Source organism: Raphanus sativus, unplaced genomic scaffold (assembly GCF_000801105.2).
Source record: "Raphanus sativus cultivar WK10039 unplaced genomic scaffold, ASM80110v3 Scaffold2577, whole genome shotgun sequence".
NCBI classification, from domain to species: Eukaryota; Viridiplantae; Streptophyta; class Magnoliopsida; order Brassicales; family Brassicaceae; genus Raphanus; species Raphanus sativus.
Genome location: NW_026617885.1, coordinates 1 through 14,920, shown reverse-complemented (window position 1 = coordinate 14,920; position 14,920 = coordinate 1). Strand labels below are relative to the sequence as shown.

The 14,920-nt window shown below is 38.0% G+C and overlaps 4 protein-coding genes and 1 pseudogene across 4 annotated transcripts; all 5 read left to right on the top strand.

The window, feature by feature from the left end:
- The first annotated feature begins 130 nt into the window (after positions 1-130).
- LOC130505783 (uncharacterized) lies at positions 131-2,497 on the top strand. Its single transcript, XM_057000389.1, has 5 exons — positions 131-356; positions 452-633; positions 714-1,652; positions 1,754-1,831; positions 1,924-2,497. Exons 1-5 carry the CDS (start codon positions 194-196, stop codon positions 1,963-1,965), a joined length of 1,404 nt encoding a protein of 467 aa, XP_056856369.1. The 5' UTR covers positions 131-193; the 3' UTR covers positions 1,966-2,497.
- A 134-nt stretch (positions 2,498-2,631) lies between these two features.
- LOC130505784 (dehydration-responsive element-binding protein 2B-like) lies at positions 2,632-4,123 on the top strand. Its single transcript, XM_057000390.1, has 2 exons — positions 2,632-2,783; positions 2,869-4,123. Exon 2 carries the CDS (start codon positions 2,891-2,893, stop codon positions 3,755-3,757), a length of 867 nt encoding a protein of 288 aa, XP_056856370.1. The 5' UTR covers positions 2,632-2,783; positions 2,869-2,890; the 3' UTR covers positions 3,758-4,123.
- Positions 4,124-4,440: 317 nt separating this feature from the next.
- LOC130505781 (cytosolic endo-beta-N-acetylglucosaminidase 2-like) lies at positions 4,441-7,890 on the top strand. The gene is made up of 11 exons (XM_057000387.1): positions 4,441-5,092; positions 5,231-5,368; positions 5,487-5,596; positions 5,670-5,781; positions 5,855-5,962; positions 6,037-6,149; positions 6,237-6,318; positions 6,447-6,527; positions 6,616-6,668; positions 6,767-6,902; positions 6,989-7,890. The coding sequence occupies exons 1-11, from the start codon at positions 4,595-4,597 to the stop codon at positions 7,709-7,711; spliced, it is 2,154 nt and encodes a 717-aa protein (XP_056856367.1). The 5' UTR covers positions 4,441-4,594; the 3' UTR covers positions 7,712-7,890.
- Positions 7,891-11,855: 3,965 nt separating this feature from the next.
- On the top strand, positions 11,856-14,026 carry LOC130505782 (receptor-like protein 53). The gene has a single exon (XM_057000388.1). The coding sequence runs from the start codon at positions 11,898-11,900 to the stop codon at positions 13,467-13,469; it is 1,572 nt and encodes a 523-aa protein (XP_056856368.1). The 5' UTR covers positions 11,856-11,897; the 3' UTR covers positions 13,470-14,026.
- Positions 14,027-14,164: 138 nt separating this feature from the next.
- On the top strand, positions 14,165-14,907 carry LOC130505780 (receptor-like protein 43; annotated as a pseudogene).
- The last annotated feature ends 13 nt before the right edge of the window (positions 14,908-14,920 follow it).

Sequence of the window (14,920 nt, the reverse complement as noted above, 5' to 3'; positions counted from 1 at the left end):
TTGTGTGTGTGTGTATGATGCGACCTTTCTTTCTCCGTTTGTTAGGTGTTAGGAGCTGAGATCAACTCTAGGGTTTAGTATTTGTTAGCCTTCTCTCGGATTGCGAATCGCTCGTGGTTAGGGTTTCTGGAAGCGGTTAACCGGTTTAGTGAATCGATTCAGTAAACCGATTTTGATTTCAGGTGAAAAGGCGATGGGTGCAGGGAGGAAGAAGGAGACCTATACGTTGGCTCCAGATAGCCTTAACTCGTATGTGAATTGGAACGCGAGGAATCTTGAGAAGAGAGATCTCTGTGGAGTTATATTCGGTTGCAAGTTCAGCACTATCAAAGAGTGTTACGCTAAGAAGCTGTTTGGTTAGTTATCTATCTATGCAAAAGTTGTAATCTTTTTTTGAGGCTTTGTTTGAGATTGAAAATTGATGCTTTGTTTTGTTTTGTTTGGTTACCAGGTTTGCCAGCTGCTCACATGGCGTATATCAAGAACATTGATCCTGGTTTGACGCTGTTTCTGTTTAACTACAGTGATAGAACGCTTCATGGTATCTTTGAAGCTGCAAGTGAGGGAGAGTTGAACATTGATCCCAAAGCTTGGTCTCCTAATGGGACTGATCCAAGTCCTTACCCTGCTCAGGTATGTCTGTTTTAGTAACTAAAGACTTTGTTTTGTTGATTCATGGAAATGTAACTCCTTCTGTAAATGTTTTTACACAGGTGAAGATAAGAGTCAGAGTGAGGTGTGAGCCCTTGGCTGAAGAGAAGTTTAGTCCAGTGATTGCTAGTAATTACCAGGATGAGAAGATGTTTTGGTTTGAGCTTGACCGAGATCAGACGAACAAGCTGCTCCGTATGTTTTCACCGTCGCCGTATGTAAGGGCACCGTCAACTTCCAAATACGTTGCGCCACAATCCAGGAAGGCTATTCCGGCATCTTCACTTGTGGAGATAGGTGATGTGGGAGCAGCACGGGTTGATAAGTGGAGCAGTCTTTTCAAATCTTCAGATGATTCAAGTGAGAACAAGGGAGAAGATTCAACTGCAGCACACAGAGCAGGTCCAAGATTAGTCAACCTTGGCAAAGCTGAGAAAGCAGTGGTGCAATCTGGTGTATCTTACTCATCAGTTCTGAGAAACGTGTCTGAGTCTTCAACTTCAACTAATGAAGTTCCATCTCAAGCGAGTAAAGGAGTTGAAAACCCTTGGCCAGCTTCTTCTCGAGCTCTCTCCTCACGCCAAGAAAGTACCAAGGGAACTTCTGGTGCAGCTATCAACATGCTAGGACATGGCAAGGACGTTTCTGCTGAGGACACACAGTCAGAGATCGATTGGGATGCTGCATCAAATTTTCTACCACATCTGGAAGGACTGAACAGGATTTTGGAGGAACCTAACGATAAAGATGGGTTCAACAGTTTTGTGGATAACACAGGATTTGCATCTTCTTCTACGGTGCCCAATCATTGGGAAGATGGGATGCTGCTCTCGGAATATGAGGAAGGGAATATAGACAAATCTCCTTGTGGGTCCTCTTATGTTTCCGCCATGACAGGAGACGCAGGTGAGGACAATGGAGTTGACAGAGAGAAGCTTCGTATGGATCTTTCCAAGATGGAAATGGAAAACCCACCCACTTACCTGGACATCTTGAGTGAGGTAACTTGATGGGTCTTACTTTGAATTATAGAAACAGCTTGCTTACATTCAGGGCTCTCACTTATAAAAATATATTTGTGAATATCGTTCCTCTGTGCTAGATATGGGCGGAAGTGAAAGATTTGAAGAAAACTCAGATGAAACAAGCTGAGTATATGATTACTTTGCAGATGGAGCTGGTAAGATAAACTCGTGATTTGTTACTTGCTTTTTCTCATGAGCTTTTCAAATAACCAAGTCGCTTTTGTATTGTTGTTTGGGTTTGTTGCAGCTTGAATCAAGAAAAGAGATAGTTCAACTGAAAAGGACATAGGGAAGTTCGTAAGCATATGGTAACACAACAGAGACTCGGGGAGTTTGCAGTTCCCTCTGCATACTTGCTTTTGTTCTGACAAAAACTGAAGAAACAAAAAGTTAGAATCTTTTGGGTACAAAATAATGTTTTAGTTTGTTGAGAAAAAACTTGTAGGTTGTTGTGAATCCTTTTGACTTGGTATGCTTTCAGTTTGAACTTTTAACTTTCAAGGAAGCAGTGCTCTCAGGAGGAGAATGTTTAGGGGTCAGATAAGAGATTCTTAAATGGTTGTTGCCTTGTAATGGTGGCTTCACTTTTTCTACTGAAGGCTATAAAAGCAGGAATAACAACTCGGCCGGTTAGATATTAAACTAGGTCGATGTGGATCGGTCCAATTTATTCGTTTTAATGGGCTGTTAATAGCTGAAGGCCTGAAGCTCAGCAAGTATGCTATTTGTGTATGTGCGTGTTTATTAAGGAATTAAAAAAATCCAATTGCTTAGCCGTATCGGGAGCGTGTTTTTGTGGTTAGTATTAAGACACGTGTCAAACATGTGAAACATCTACGGTTCGGCATCCGAATTAGCCAGTGACACGTCACCACTCTCTCATAAAAAGTATCAGAATTGTCTAGAGAAACCTCTATAAATACCCCTTGACCCCTTGGTCCCGAGAGCTATTTTACTTTTGGAGAAGTTAGAAAAAAAACGAAGAAGAACAAGATAGACGAATCACGATCGTTACACGAGAGAACACAGCAGCGAAACGAGAAAAAACTATTGTTGACCATTGAAGTAGAGATTCAACTGGACTTTTGAAGTTATCAATCCCATTAGGTATGTCGATTTTGGATTTTTCCTTTTTTTTATTAATGAGCTTTAGCTAATTCGTTGTTCTCACGCTCAGTGTCTCTTTGTGTAGGTGTCTTGAGTTACAGCTAAAGATGGCAATTTATGAACAAACCGGAACCGATACATCATCATTATCATTATCATCATCAAAGAAGAGAAAATCAAGGTCTCGAGCAGACGGTACAACCGTCGCTGATAGGCTAAAGAAGTGGAAACAGTACAACGACACTGTTGAACAAGGAGAGAATAAACGTAGACGCAAAGTTCCCGCGAAAGGATCGAAGAAAGGGTGTATGAAAGGCAAAGGAGGACCAGAGAATACTCAATGTAGTTACAGAGGAGTCAGACAAAGGGTTTGGGGTAAATGGGTTGCAGAGATCAGGGAACCTAACAGAGTAAGCAGGCTTTGGCTTGGCACTTTCCCTACCGCCGAAGAAGCTGCTTCTGCTTATGATGAAGCTGCTAGGGTTATGTACGGTCCCTCAGCTCGCCTTAACTTCCCTCAACAGTGTGTTGATAACTCTGAGTTTCTTGCTAGCACTTCGAGTCAGTCTGAGGTGTGTAGTGTCGAGGATAAACCGGTTCTTGGTGGTGATGTTTGTGTTACACGAGATGATACCAGGATGAGTTCCGATTTGCTGGATGAGTTTGATGAGGAGTATTGGGGCAGAGTATCCGAGGAGATTGAGAAATCTATGGAGGAGGGAGAGGAAGAAGTGCTTACTGTTGCGGATTATGGTTGGTGTAATGATATGTTGAACGAGCAGGATCTATGGGATCCGAATGAAGTTTTTGATGTTGATGAACTCCTAGGTGATATAGATGAATGCATGTTAACAGGTACCGGTCCGGATGAAGGCCAAAACCGGATACACCCTGGTGGTTCTGATCCGCATCCTCTTCAGCTCGAGCCACACAATGGTCATGAGTTCTTTGACTTGGATTCTCTGGATCTTTGAGAATACTGAAACAACGAATGGTCTGCAATAGAAATTTTGGGTTTGAACAAGGAATGGATGCTAATGTAAAATATAGTAACTCTATAGTCTTTACTCTTTCAAGTGTTGGATCTAATTTATTGAGTTTAATATAACATAATTAACAGAAAAGAATAAGCATAATTTATAATTACAGTTAATAAAAAAAGAATGTCAAGAACTTAGCAAAGAGATGCTCGTTGCAAGTATCTTGAAGGCCAGGCAAGCACCAATGATTAGCTAGCTGCTCCTTCGTCGATGGGCTAAATTGCTGCTTTGTGAATGGCCTCGTTCAACAAGAACACATGCATTTTTTTTGTTTCTTACGATCAAATATCTTTCAATCACTCCTTCAAATACCACCTGAGTATAACTACAATGATACAGTTGAGTATTGGTTCTAACTTGCTGCTAATCACAATTTTTTGAAGGTTCAACAACATTTAACTTCACATCTAGATCCGACCCAATAAAGAAGAGTCCAGATGTTCATGTTAATCCTCTAGGCCCGTATATGCAACGTTCTATTTCTATCCTTGCTTTCGTGCAAGCTACTTTATACTAAAAATAAAAACATGTAATTTCCATGTCGTGGATTCTTCACTTGAAAAGAATGATATTTTTTTCTCATAAGCTATGCTTTTTATTTAGCGTACGAACAAAGGAAACGAAGAACAACGCCATCTTATTTTCATATATGCTATGCTTTTTATCTAATAAGAAAAACGAAGCCATTTTATTAAATTAAAAAAAAACAAAGAAAAATCGGAAGCCATCCATCGTATTCGTCGTCTTCATCCCGTTGACCGTTCTCTCGAAATGCGAGACCTCCTTCGCGCCTATTTCTCACGAAGAACACTCGTCTCTATCTACAACCTATTCTTCTCCCTCTCCAATAAGCTCCTCACGTCATTCCCTCTCTCCCTTATCATGCCCAAATCCGACACCGGCGCAGAATCCGAGTCCGAGGCGGTACCGCTGCTCGATCTATCTGCACCGTCGTCACCGATCTCATTCCCGATCAAATCACTCCAAGACCTGAAATCACGTTCTTACTTCGACTCGTTCCACTTCCAGTTCAACCGCTCCACCGTCCCTCTCCGGCGAGACTTACCTAATAATCGGCCGAGGGTTTTAGTGTGCCACGATATGAAAGGAGGTTACGTAGACGATAAGTGGATCCAAGGGTGTGAAAACGACGCCGGATACGCGATCTGGCATTGGTATTTGATGGATGTGTTCGTTTACTTCTCTCATTCTCTGGTCACGATTCCTCCTCCTTGCTGGACCAATACAGCTCATAGGCATGGCGTTAAGGTAAAAGAGACATTCTTTAGTTGATTAGGATGTGTAGAGTTCAGATTTTTAATGTCTGTGTATATGAATTGGAAATGTTAAAAGGTGTTTTAAGTGTTTAGTGTCTTGTGTGTTTATGTAAAATGTTATTGTTAATAGGTGTTGGGGACTTTCATTACAGAATGGGATGAAGGTAAAGCTACCTGCAGAGAGATGCTTGCCACTAAGGAGTCTGCTCAGATGTATGCTGAGCGTTTGGCTGAGCTTTCTACTTCTCTAGGTTTCGATGGATGGCTGGTGAGTTTTGTCTTTTGGTAGATGTTTTTGCGTAACGTATCTGCATCCAAAACATAGAGAACGAAATTGATGAAGTGGATAAAAGGGCATTTCTGAAATGTTAGCTGTTTACCTGCAGATAAATATAGAGAACGAAATTGATGAAGAACAAATTTCTAATTTGAAGGAATTCGTCAGCCATCTAACAAAAGTCTTGCATTTATCTGCGCCTGGGGCTTTGGTTATTTGGTGAGTTGTTCACTTTCTTACTTCTTTCTTTTGGTAAACCACTTTTAATCTGATCAACTTTTTTTTTTTGCAGGTACGACAGTGTCACTGTTTGTGGCGATCTTGAATGGCAAGATCAGTTGAATGAGAAGAACAAACCATTCTTTGACTTGTGCGATGGTATCTTCATGAACTATACATGGAAGGTACCATTTTTGGTTTTATCTATTTCTCCAGTTTGTGTTTCTTCTATATATGCCTTTGGTGATTTTGTTTCAGGAGAGCTACCCTAAACTATCAGCTGAAGTTGCAGGGGACAGAAAATATGATGTTTACATGGGAATTGATGTATTTGGTCGCGGCTCTTTTGGTGGTGGGCAATGGACTGTATGTCTCAGAAACTCTTTTAGAACACCAACCAATAATATGTCATCATTGTCTCATTAATCTATATATGATAGGTTAATACTGCACTTGATTTGCTGAAGAGAAACAATGTATCAGCTGCCATTTTCGCTCCCGGATGGGTATATGAGACTGCACAACCTCCTAATTTTCATTCAGCTCAGAATAAGTAATACTCTTCTTTTGCCTGTTTGATTATTATAAGAAATTGCCATTTCTTTGTCATCTTATTATCGTTTATGCGTTTTCTCCTCAGATGGTGGTCACTTGTTGAGAAGTCATGGGGAATAGTCCAAACATATCCACAAGTCTTGCCTTTCTACTCGGATTTCAATCAGGTAAAGTGAGATTTATTTCGTCTTGCTTCCTATCTTGTTACAATAACCCAAGGGTATAAAGTATGCATCGACTGTCTTGGCTATGATTTATGTTAATGTTCTGAAAATATCTTTTCTCGTCTGTCCAGGGATTTGGTTACCATGTTTCACTCGAGGGTCGCCAGTTATCTGATGCTCCATGGTACAACATTTCTTGCCAAAGTCTCCAGGTTCAACCATCTTATCGTCCTTCACTGTATATATAATATTGTCTACCTTCTCATCTGATTTTTGTATTTGTTGTGATATTCACGTCAGCCACTCCTAGAGTTCAAGGAAGACAACACTGATATCATTCAGGTCACTGTTGAGTGAGTTCTGTCCCTGTACTAAATATGTTTTTGACTTCTTTGTTGATTTAGATACATTTATTAGCAAACCGTTCACTGTAAGTACATCTATTTGTTAGTGCACGAGAGGCATCTTATAACGGAGGAGGGAACATTGTATTCAAAGGAAGACTCGAGGGAGATGTGTATTTCACAGCAAGGCTCTTTAAACCTCTTCTCCACCTTTCTTCTTCCCCCATCACAATCTCCTACTCTGTTAAGTCCCTCTGCTTTTAGATACATCTACGCTATGGTTATCTTCTTGTTTCTCTTACTAATGGATGATTTCGGATTTTTTGCAGGTGAAATCAGATCATGAGACTTCTAAATTTGGACTCCTGCTTTGCTTCTCATCCCCATCACGCGAGACTAAATCCATACTTGTAGCACCGAAAGAAACAACCACCAGATTAGATCACATGTTCTTGAAGTGCCTCGTCACATCAGAGCAGACTGTATCCGAGTGGACGGTACACGAGACAAGCCTTGTCATGGATGGACACACACTGACTGAAATCTCTGCCTTTTGCTACAGAACAGAGAACTCGACAAAGACATCTGAGTACGTTGCGTTGCTCGGTCACATCTCAATCAAAGATCATCATGTTCAGCTCCTCCAGCAAAACCTCGTTTCCTTACCTCCAGCGTCATCATGGGTCATTGAGGCTCGTAACTTAGATCTTGTACCGGGTAATTCCGGTTCTAAGATCCTCAGGGTTAAGTTAGAATGGAGACAGAAACAGCTTGAAGATTCTGTTTCTCCAGTGTATAATGTATATGCAGAGAATGTGAAGTCAACTGATGTACTAAGATCGAGGAAGGTTCTGGAGAAACCAAGAAGCAAGAGAGTGTTCCTCGGAATCTCTCACATTCCGGCGTATTACGTTTCGGAACTGGTGCTAGATTCGGACGTGAAAGGAGTCAGCTTTGTAGTTCAACCGTGTTGTGAAGATGGTTCATGGATGAAGGTAGATGATTCCCCTAACCTTCTTGTGAACTTGGAAGGTCTCCCGCAAGTTGCTTGAAACTATGAAACGATTAATAATGTATATTACAAAATTACATTAATCTAGAAAGTGGGGAAAATCATTATAAAAAAATCTGAACCAGTCTTACCAACTAGTCTCTTCCGTATGGAATGTTGGTTTCTCATCACGAGTCGTCTCTTTTCTGTATATTTTATCGAATGAAAGTGTGATGATTATCACCAAAAACTTGTTACTATGGACGTGAGAAAGAACAAATGCGGTAACTGATTGGCTCATCAACATTTTTGTTTTTGTTTACTATAGAGCGATCGAGTAAAATCTTGGCTTCTTCCTGACGTTCTTCTCGTCATGAGGAATATTAGTTGAAGAATGTACTCACTATGATATGGGCCATATGGTTCGATCGTGAGTACATTCACAGACGAAGAGTTGATTCTTTTTTTTTTTTGTCAACTAGAACTTCTATAAGAGTTGATTCAACTTTCTGATCAGTCTACTCTGATTAGTGGTTTTTTTTTTGTCAACTAGAAGAGTTGATTCTTCTGTCATGAAGAATGTTCTCACTTTTATATATGATTTCAAGCAAATTGATACTTTTGTTCATTTTGATTGATTCTTAGTAAATAGTTTATTCTTTTTGTCATTTTGCATATATTTCTCATTTTGGAAGTCATGAGGAATAAACCAAAAATAAAAATAAGACCGCTCGCTGTTGATTTTTCTTGAAAAGGCTGATGTGTTTTGTTTTCTTCTTATTAATATAAGATATTCATTCTTATTTTGAAATTCTATCAAAGTTAACTAGTTTAGCAGTTAAATTAGTTCTTTTTTAAAGCTAGGAATGTCATAATTAAAATCTTGAATTTTTAAATAATAAGTAAAAAAGACAAAACATTTACTATCAAATCGAAAGACTACATATATGCAAATATGCTTGGGTCTCGTAATCGTAAACGTTAGTATTTTGGGGTCAAGATGCATGGGTCGTTTGTATATGCAATATGCATGGGTCTTGTAAACGTTAGTTTAAATCCAAATATAAACCTAAGCAAAAATAAGACTTTCATAAATTACGTCTTTTTTGGTGTAGACAATTTTATTTTTCTTTGAAAATTCATGTGATTAGTGTAGGGGACCAATATGTGCGGAAATTCTACTATCAGACAAAGATTTTGCTTTGATGAATAATGTATTTTTCTCTATGGATAGTTGTGTGTGTGTTTAGTCTATTATCTATATCTATAAAAGAAAGATGTATCTCTCATGGTGACACGTCAGATTCCAGGTCACAAATTCGTTGATCCTGGCGTTGACATGTGTCCTATTTGCAAAGTGCAGCATTTCATTAAACTTATTTTGTCATGGGCTTCGTTCGTATGTGTGGTTGGGCTTGAAAGTAGAAGGTATATTTGGCCCAGTTAGATTGTTCTGCGCTCCAATCCTAATTTTGTTTAACTGAAAAAAAAGATCGTCTCTCTTCTGCGTCAACGGCGACGAGTTGACGTTTTTGCTTCTCCCTACTATATGAAACGGTCCGAGTTATGGGTTTGTGTTAACTCCCATTGATACACTCTCCCACTATGTAGTCTTCAATGCTTTGTTTTGATCTGTAAGGCGGTGTCTCTAACCCTATAAAAGGTAACTTTACTTTCTGTAGATCATCATCATCATCTGTACTCTTGATTTTGCATACGTTTGTTGATTTTTTTTGTATTGTTCATGTTTTGCAGTCACCATCTCCTTCTTCGCCGTCAATCATCGTCGCTCCTCTAACCGGTTAGTTTCTTCTTCTCTTAGTGTAGCACAATGTGATGTATTCTTAATATATACTGAAATTATGATTGTGTTTCGTGTTTCAATTAGATTGCATGTTACCCTAGATTGAGAAACTCGACTTTGTGTTTTAGATGAGCAGTAAGGGTTTCTTCACTTGGTTCAAAGTATATGGCTGCTTCAGTTTCAATAAGACTTATTCTCACTGTTGGATCCTTTGAAGATCTAGGACGCATAAGCAGTATTATCTCAGTTTCTAAGCTTTTTCTTATATGTAAAAATGTGAACATTTTTTTCTTTGATCTCTAACTGCTTCTCCTTTCGCACAGCTAAGGCATCTGGGAATTTTTTTAAGCTCTCCGCCATGTCATCAAGAGGTTGGTGTTTAGATCATGAAAATATTATCATGTTACTTCCATTGCATATAACTAAGATCTACTTTTCCTTAGATTACAGAGAGTTCGGAATCACGGTGACTCTTTGTGATTGTATCTATGCTGAGTCTAATCTACAAATTGAGCAGATGAGGTTGGGAAAGACTCTACAAGCAATTTTTTTGAGTTATCTGAAGTTTCATTAAGAATTTTGAGGGTCATTTTGTTCGTCAATGAGATCTGCTTTTTTAAAACAAGTTTTTTATGTTGAACTGTATAATATTGTGTCTTTATTTCTGGCAGTTGTGCTTTGTCCTTTGAGCGTAACGGACGGTGGGCTGTGGGAGACAAAAGGTTCACTCCAGAACATGATGTTCTTTGGTATTCTTGAGAATATCTAGCTGCTTACAATCGATCTCTCTACCCAAGATTCTGCGAAGATTTTTTTCTCCCTAATTGTTGTTCTCTGAAAGCTGTTAAAATTCTGTCAAGATTTGGATTATTATTGATCTTTTCTATTGCAAGTGTAGATCTTTTACTTTTATTCTGCAAAGCTACAGATCAGTATGCTTTACTTCTTATGTGTTCTATTTATCATGCGTTGTGTTACACCGACGAAGTTAGTAAACAAAGTCATAACTTCAAAATAGATCTTTAATTTGTTTTTTTTTTTTTTTTGTAACAAGATCTTTAATTTGTTTATCAGTGCGACTTTGTTCGGTGGAATTCTTGCTGTTCCAAAATTTTAGTAAACAAAAAAGAAAAAGATTATACAGAGTAATGGAGATGTCTTTTTTTTCAAATTAATGGAGACATCTTCTTATTACAGTACTAGGGTTAATGTGTTGTTTCTAACGTATGATATAGCATTGCTGGATCAAGACTTCTTTTCTCAGAATGCCACGCAGTATGGTGTATACTTGATGAACTCAAATACTAAAGAATCCCAACAGTGTTGCTTCACTAGGAAAATTCATCGACTTTTGAACTCTGATATCAAAATCTGTCCATTACAAACTTACTTTAGTCATTTTATAACAGGGCTAGAATTTTTATTTTTTGCGAGCTGGTCTATTGGTGGACTTGAAAATGAAGTATCGTTCTGATCTTTATTGTTATAATTTTATGAACCTATTTTACTCAAAACATTCTCTTTTAAAACAACAAATAAAAAAGAATTAATATTAGTTTGTTTACTCAATAACGATGGTAACTATTTTTCATACTCGGATTATGGATTATTCGCACCGTAACTGACTTGACAAGCACGCAAAACAACAATAATGATAGTCTTCTGTTCCACCAAATATGCTTAGTATGTCAAAATACAACACGAAAAATAAAAGAATATTATGTATTTGTATTGATCAATACTTTTAAAACAAATACATATCAAATAAATCAACGCAAGTGGTACATACCTCACAAAATATAATCAATACAACAGAAATTATTTTGACATAATTATAAAAGTAACAATTTTAGAAAACAAAGTAACTAATTAGTACATCCATAATATTGTTAGGTTTAAAAAATAATTCATTCGCAAATTCTGATAGAAAGAAATATATATAAATAAAAATTCAAAAGTAAAATCGTTTTAGTATTTCCTAAGTGTTGTTTGAAAATTAATATTTAGTTTACTGTAAGCATATATATATATATATCAAAGATATTATATTTAAATATTTAATTATATTTATATATTATGTATTTAATCTAAACGATATATATATACACATATTAAAAAGATATTTTCCGCATGATTTTAAAATCATTTGCATTTTGTTATAGAAATTTAAACTCAATCACAAATTTTTCAATGTGAACTAAAAATATTCAATTACAATGACATGTACAAAATTTAACTAATATGTATATTTTATATGATAAAAATTTATATTATATGTTTACTTAATTGTTGAAATTGTTTTAAGATTCACATCCCGCCCGTAGGGCGGGCCGACCCTAGTTGTGCTATAAAGAGATGGCCGTGGAAGCATGTTTACTCGTATCACCAATTTCCCTTTTCTCTTTGCTCTTTCATTTTAAAGTTAAATAAGCTTAAAAGAAGAATGAAAGGCTTTTGGAACTTAACGAGTACCATTTCTCTTACTCTTTCTATACTATTCTTATTCGGTTACGATTATGAAGACGTGTCTGCGGTTCCTACTAGGCACCTGTGTCGGCCGGAACAAAGGGATGCACTTCTCCAATTCAAGAACGAGTTTCAGGTTCTAAACTCTTCCGTTGATTCTTATTGTGATTATTTAAATCTTATTAAGAAGCCTCATGGGAAGACAGAGTCATGGATGAATAACAGCGACTGTTGTACTTGGGAGGGTATCACGTGCGATGCCAAATCAGGTGAAGTGATCGAACTAGACCTTAGTTGCAGCAACCTACTTGGCAAGCTTCATTCCAATAGCAGTCTTCGAAAACTTCATTCTCTAACCACTCTAAACCTTTCAGCTAATGGTTTTAGTGGTGAAATCATGTCTTCTATCAGAAACCTTTCTCATATCACCTCCCTCAACCTCTCGCGAAATAGTTTCAGCGAGTTCAATCCTTCTTCCATTGTAGACCTTTCTTATCTCACCTCTCTCGATCTTTCATTTAATAGCTTTTCTGGTCAGATTCCATCTTCAATTGGAAATCTTTCTCATCTCACTTACCTTGATCTTAATTTGAATCAAATTACGGGTAAGATTCCATCTTCTATTGGAAATCTATATAACCTCGATTATCTTGACCTTTCTGGGAACGATATTGTTGGAGAAATCCCATCTTCTTTTGGAAATCTAAACCAGTTGACCAGATTAGATGTTGGTCTAAATAGGCTCAATGGAAGCTTTCCGATTGCACTACTGAATTTGACAGGGTTGTCATATTTAAGACTCTTTTACAATCAGTTCACAGGAACAATTCCTCATAACATCACTTCACTATCCAAATTGTCGTTTTTTTCCGCAAGTAACAATGCTTTCACTGGAACCCTGCCTTCTTCCCTCTTCACCCTTCCTTCTATGGATACTGTTGATTTGTCTGATAACCAACTCAACGGTATTCTTGAGTTTGGGAATATATCTTCACCACCTAAGCTACGAAGGTTATATGTTGGCAATAACAAATTGAGAGGGCCAATCCCAGGCACGATATCAAAGTTTACCAACCTCGTCGAACTTGAACTTTCCGATTACAAGACACAAGGTCCAGTTGACTTTAGTATCTTCTCACATCTCAAGTCGCTCGCATATCTTGACATATCCTATTTGAACACGACCACTACCATTGACTTGAATGATTTCTTGTCGTATTTTAAGAGGCTCGGGTTGTTGGATCTCTCAGGCAACCTTGTTTCAATCACAAACAAGAGTCCAGTTCCCGTTCCCCCTTTATTGTATCAGTTGCACTTGTCAGGCTGCGGTATCACCGAGTTTCCGGAGTTTGCAAGATCGCAATATATGTCGTTTCTAGACATTTCCAACAATAAAATCAAAGGACAAGTGCCTGGCTGGTTATGGAGGCTACCAAAGCTGATTTACCTGAATCTTTCCAACAACACTTTCACCGGCTTCGAAAACTCAACGAAACTTGGGCTATCTTCAAGATTTGACCTCACCTCTGTGAATCTTCAGGGAGGCTAGATTCAAGAGGGATACTATTTTGGACACATTTTTTTCACAGCTAAGTAAAGTGGGAAAGGAATCAGACTCGGATAAGTATCAAGAAGCAGGATCTCTATCAGATAAAATCCTGTTCTGTAACTCGTGTCACCGCCAAGAATCTAAGCAGAGACATGCTGGTGAAAGTTTGCTCCTCTGCGGCTCTGCATTTGATAAACCAGAAATAGTATAATTTTTTTTTGAATATAAACTATTCTTTGTATACGTTGCAGTTTCTTCCAACAGACTTTTCAAGGTCTAACGGTTTGATGAATCGTAAATGTGGGATCACTCTATTGAATGAAGATGGAAAACCATGGACAGTGAAACATACCACAAAACATAGGCTTTGCTCCCGTGTCTTGACTCTAATATTAACAATTGACTTGCTATGTTTCAGTTGAGTTTGTTGTTTTCTTGAAGCTGTTTCTGTCCTTCACTCCTTTGTATACTTGTGTGTGATCTCGTTTGATATGTTTGGAGAGTAGTGACATGATACGGAGTTGATGCATCTTTAAAAGTATAAGAATATTTTTACACTCAGGAGTCTCTGAAACGTCTCCATATCTATTCACTCCGTCCCCAAAGATTCTTCCTGTCCCTTCAATGCTCCTAAACGTGGGAGGGACGTTTCTGAGTCGTCCCGTGCTTTTACTAGTCTCGCAAACGTCTCCGGTACGTGAGACAGCTATTGATTGCCGTAGCCGTGCTTCATAGGTTTAATTGACCAAAATGTGTGGAAATTTGACCATCCGACATAAAGATTTTGCTTTGGATGTGATGAATATTGGATTTTTCTTTGTGAAATAATAAATACAGAGACTATTATTTTGTATATAAAGAGATGGGCATGGAAGCATGTTACCCATCACCAATTTCCTTGTCCTTTATGCTCTTTCATTTTTGATATTCAAGAAAAATTATAAAGAAGAATGAAAGTCTTTTGGAACTTAACCAGTACCATTTTTCTTACTCTTTCTATACTTTTCTTATTCGTTCACAATTATGAGGACGTGTCTGCGGTTCCAACTTCGCACTTGTGTCGTCTGGACCAAAGGGATGCACTTCTCCAATTCAAGACCGAGTTCGAGGTTCAAAACTCTCCCTATGCTTATGATTATTGTATTAGCAATGGTATTAAGTCTCATCGGAAGACAGAGTCATGGGCGAATAACAGCGATTGTTGTACTTGGGAGGGTATCACGTGCAGTGCCAAATCAGGTGAAGTGATTGAGCTAGACCTTAGTTGCAGCTACCTACGTGGCAAGTTTCATTCCAATAGCAGTCTTCAAAACCTCATTCTCTAACCACTCTAAACCTTTCACGTAATGATTTCAGTGGTCAAATCTTGTCTTCAAACCATATCACCTCTCTCGACCTTTCACAAAATCGTTTCAGCCATTTCAATCCTTCTTCGATAGTAGACCTTTCTT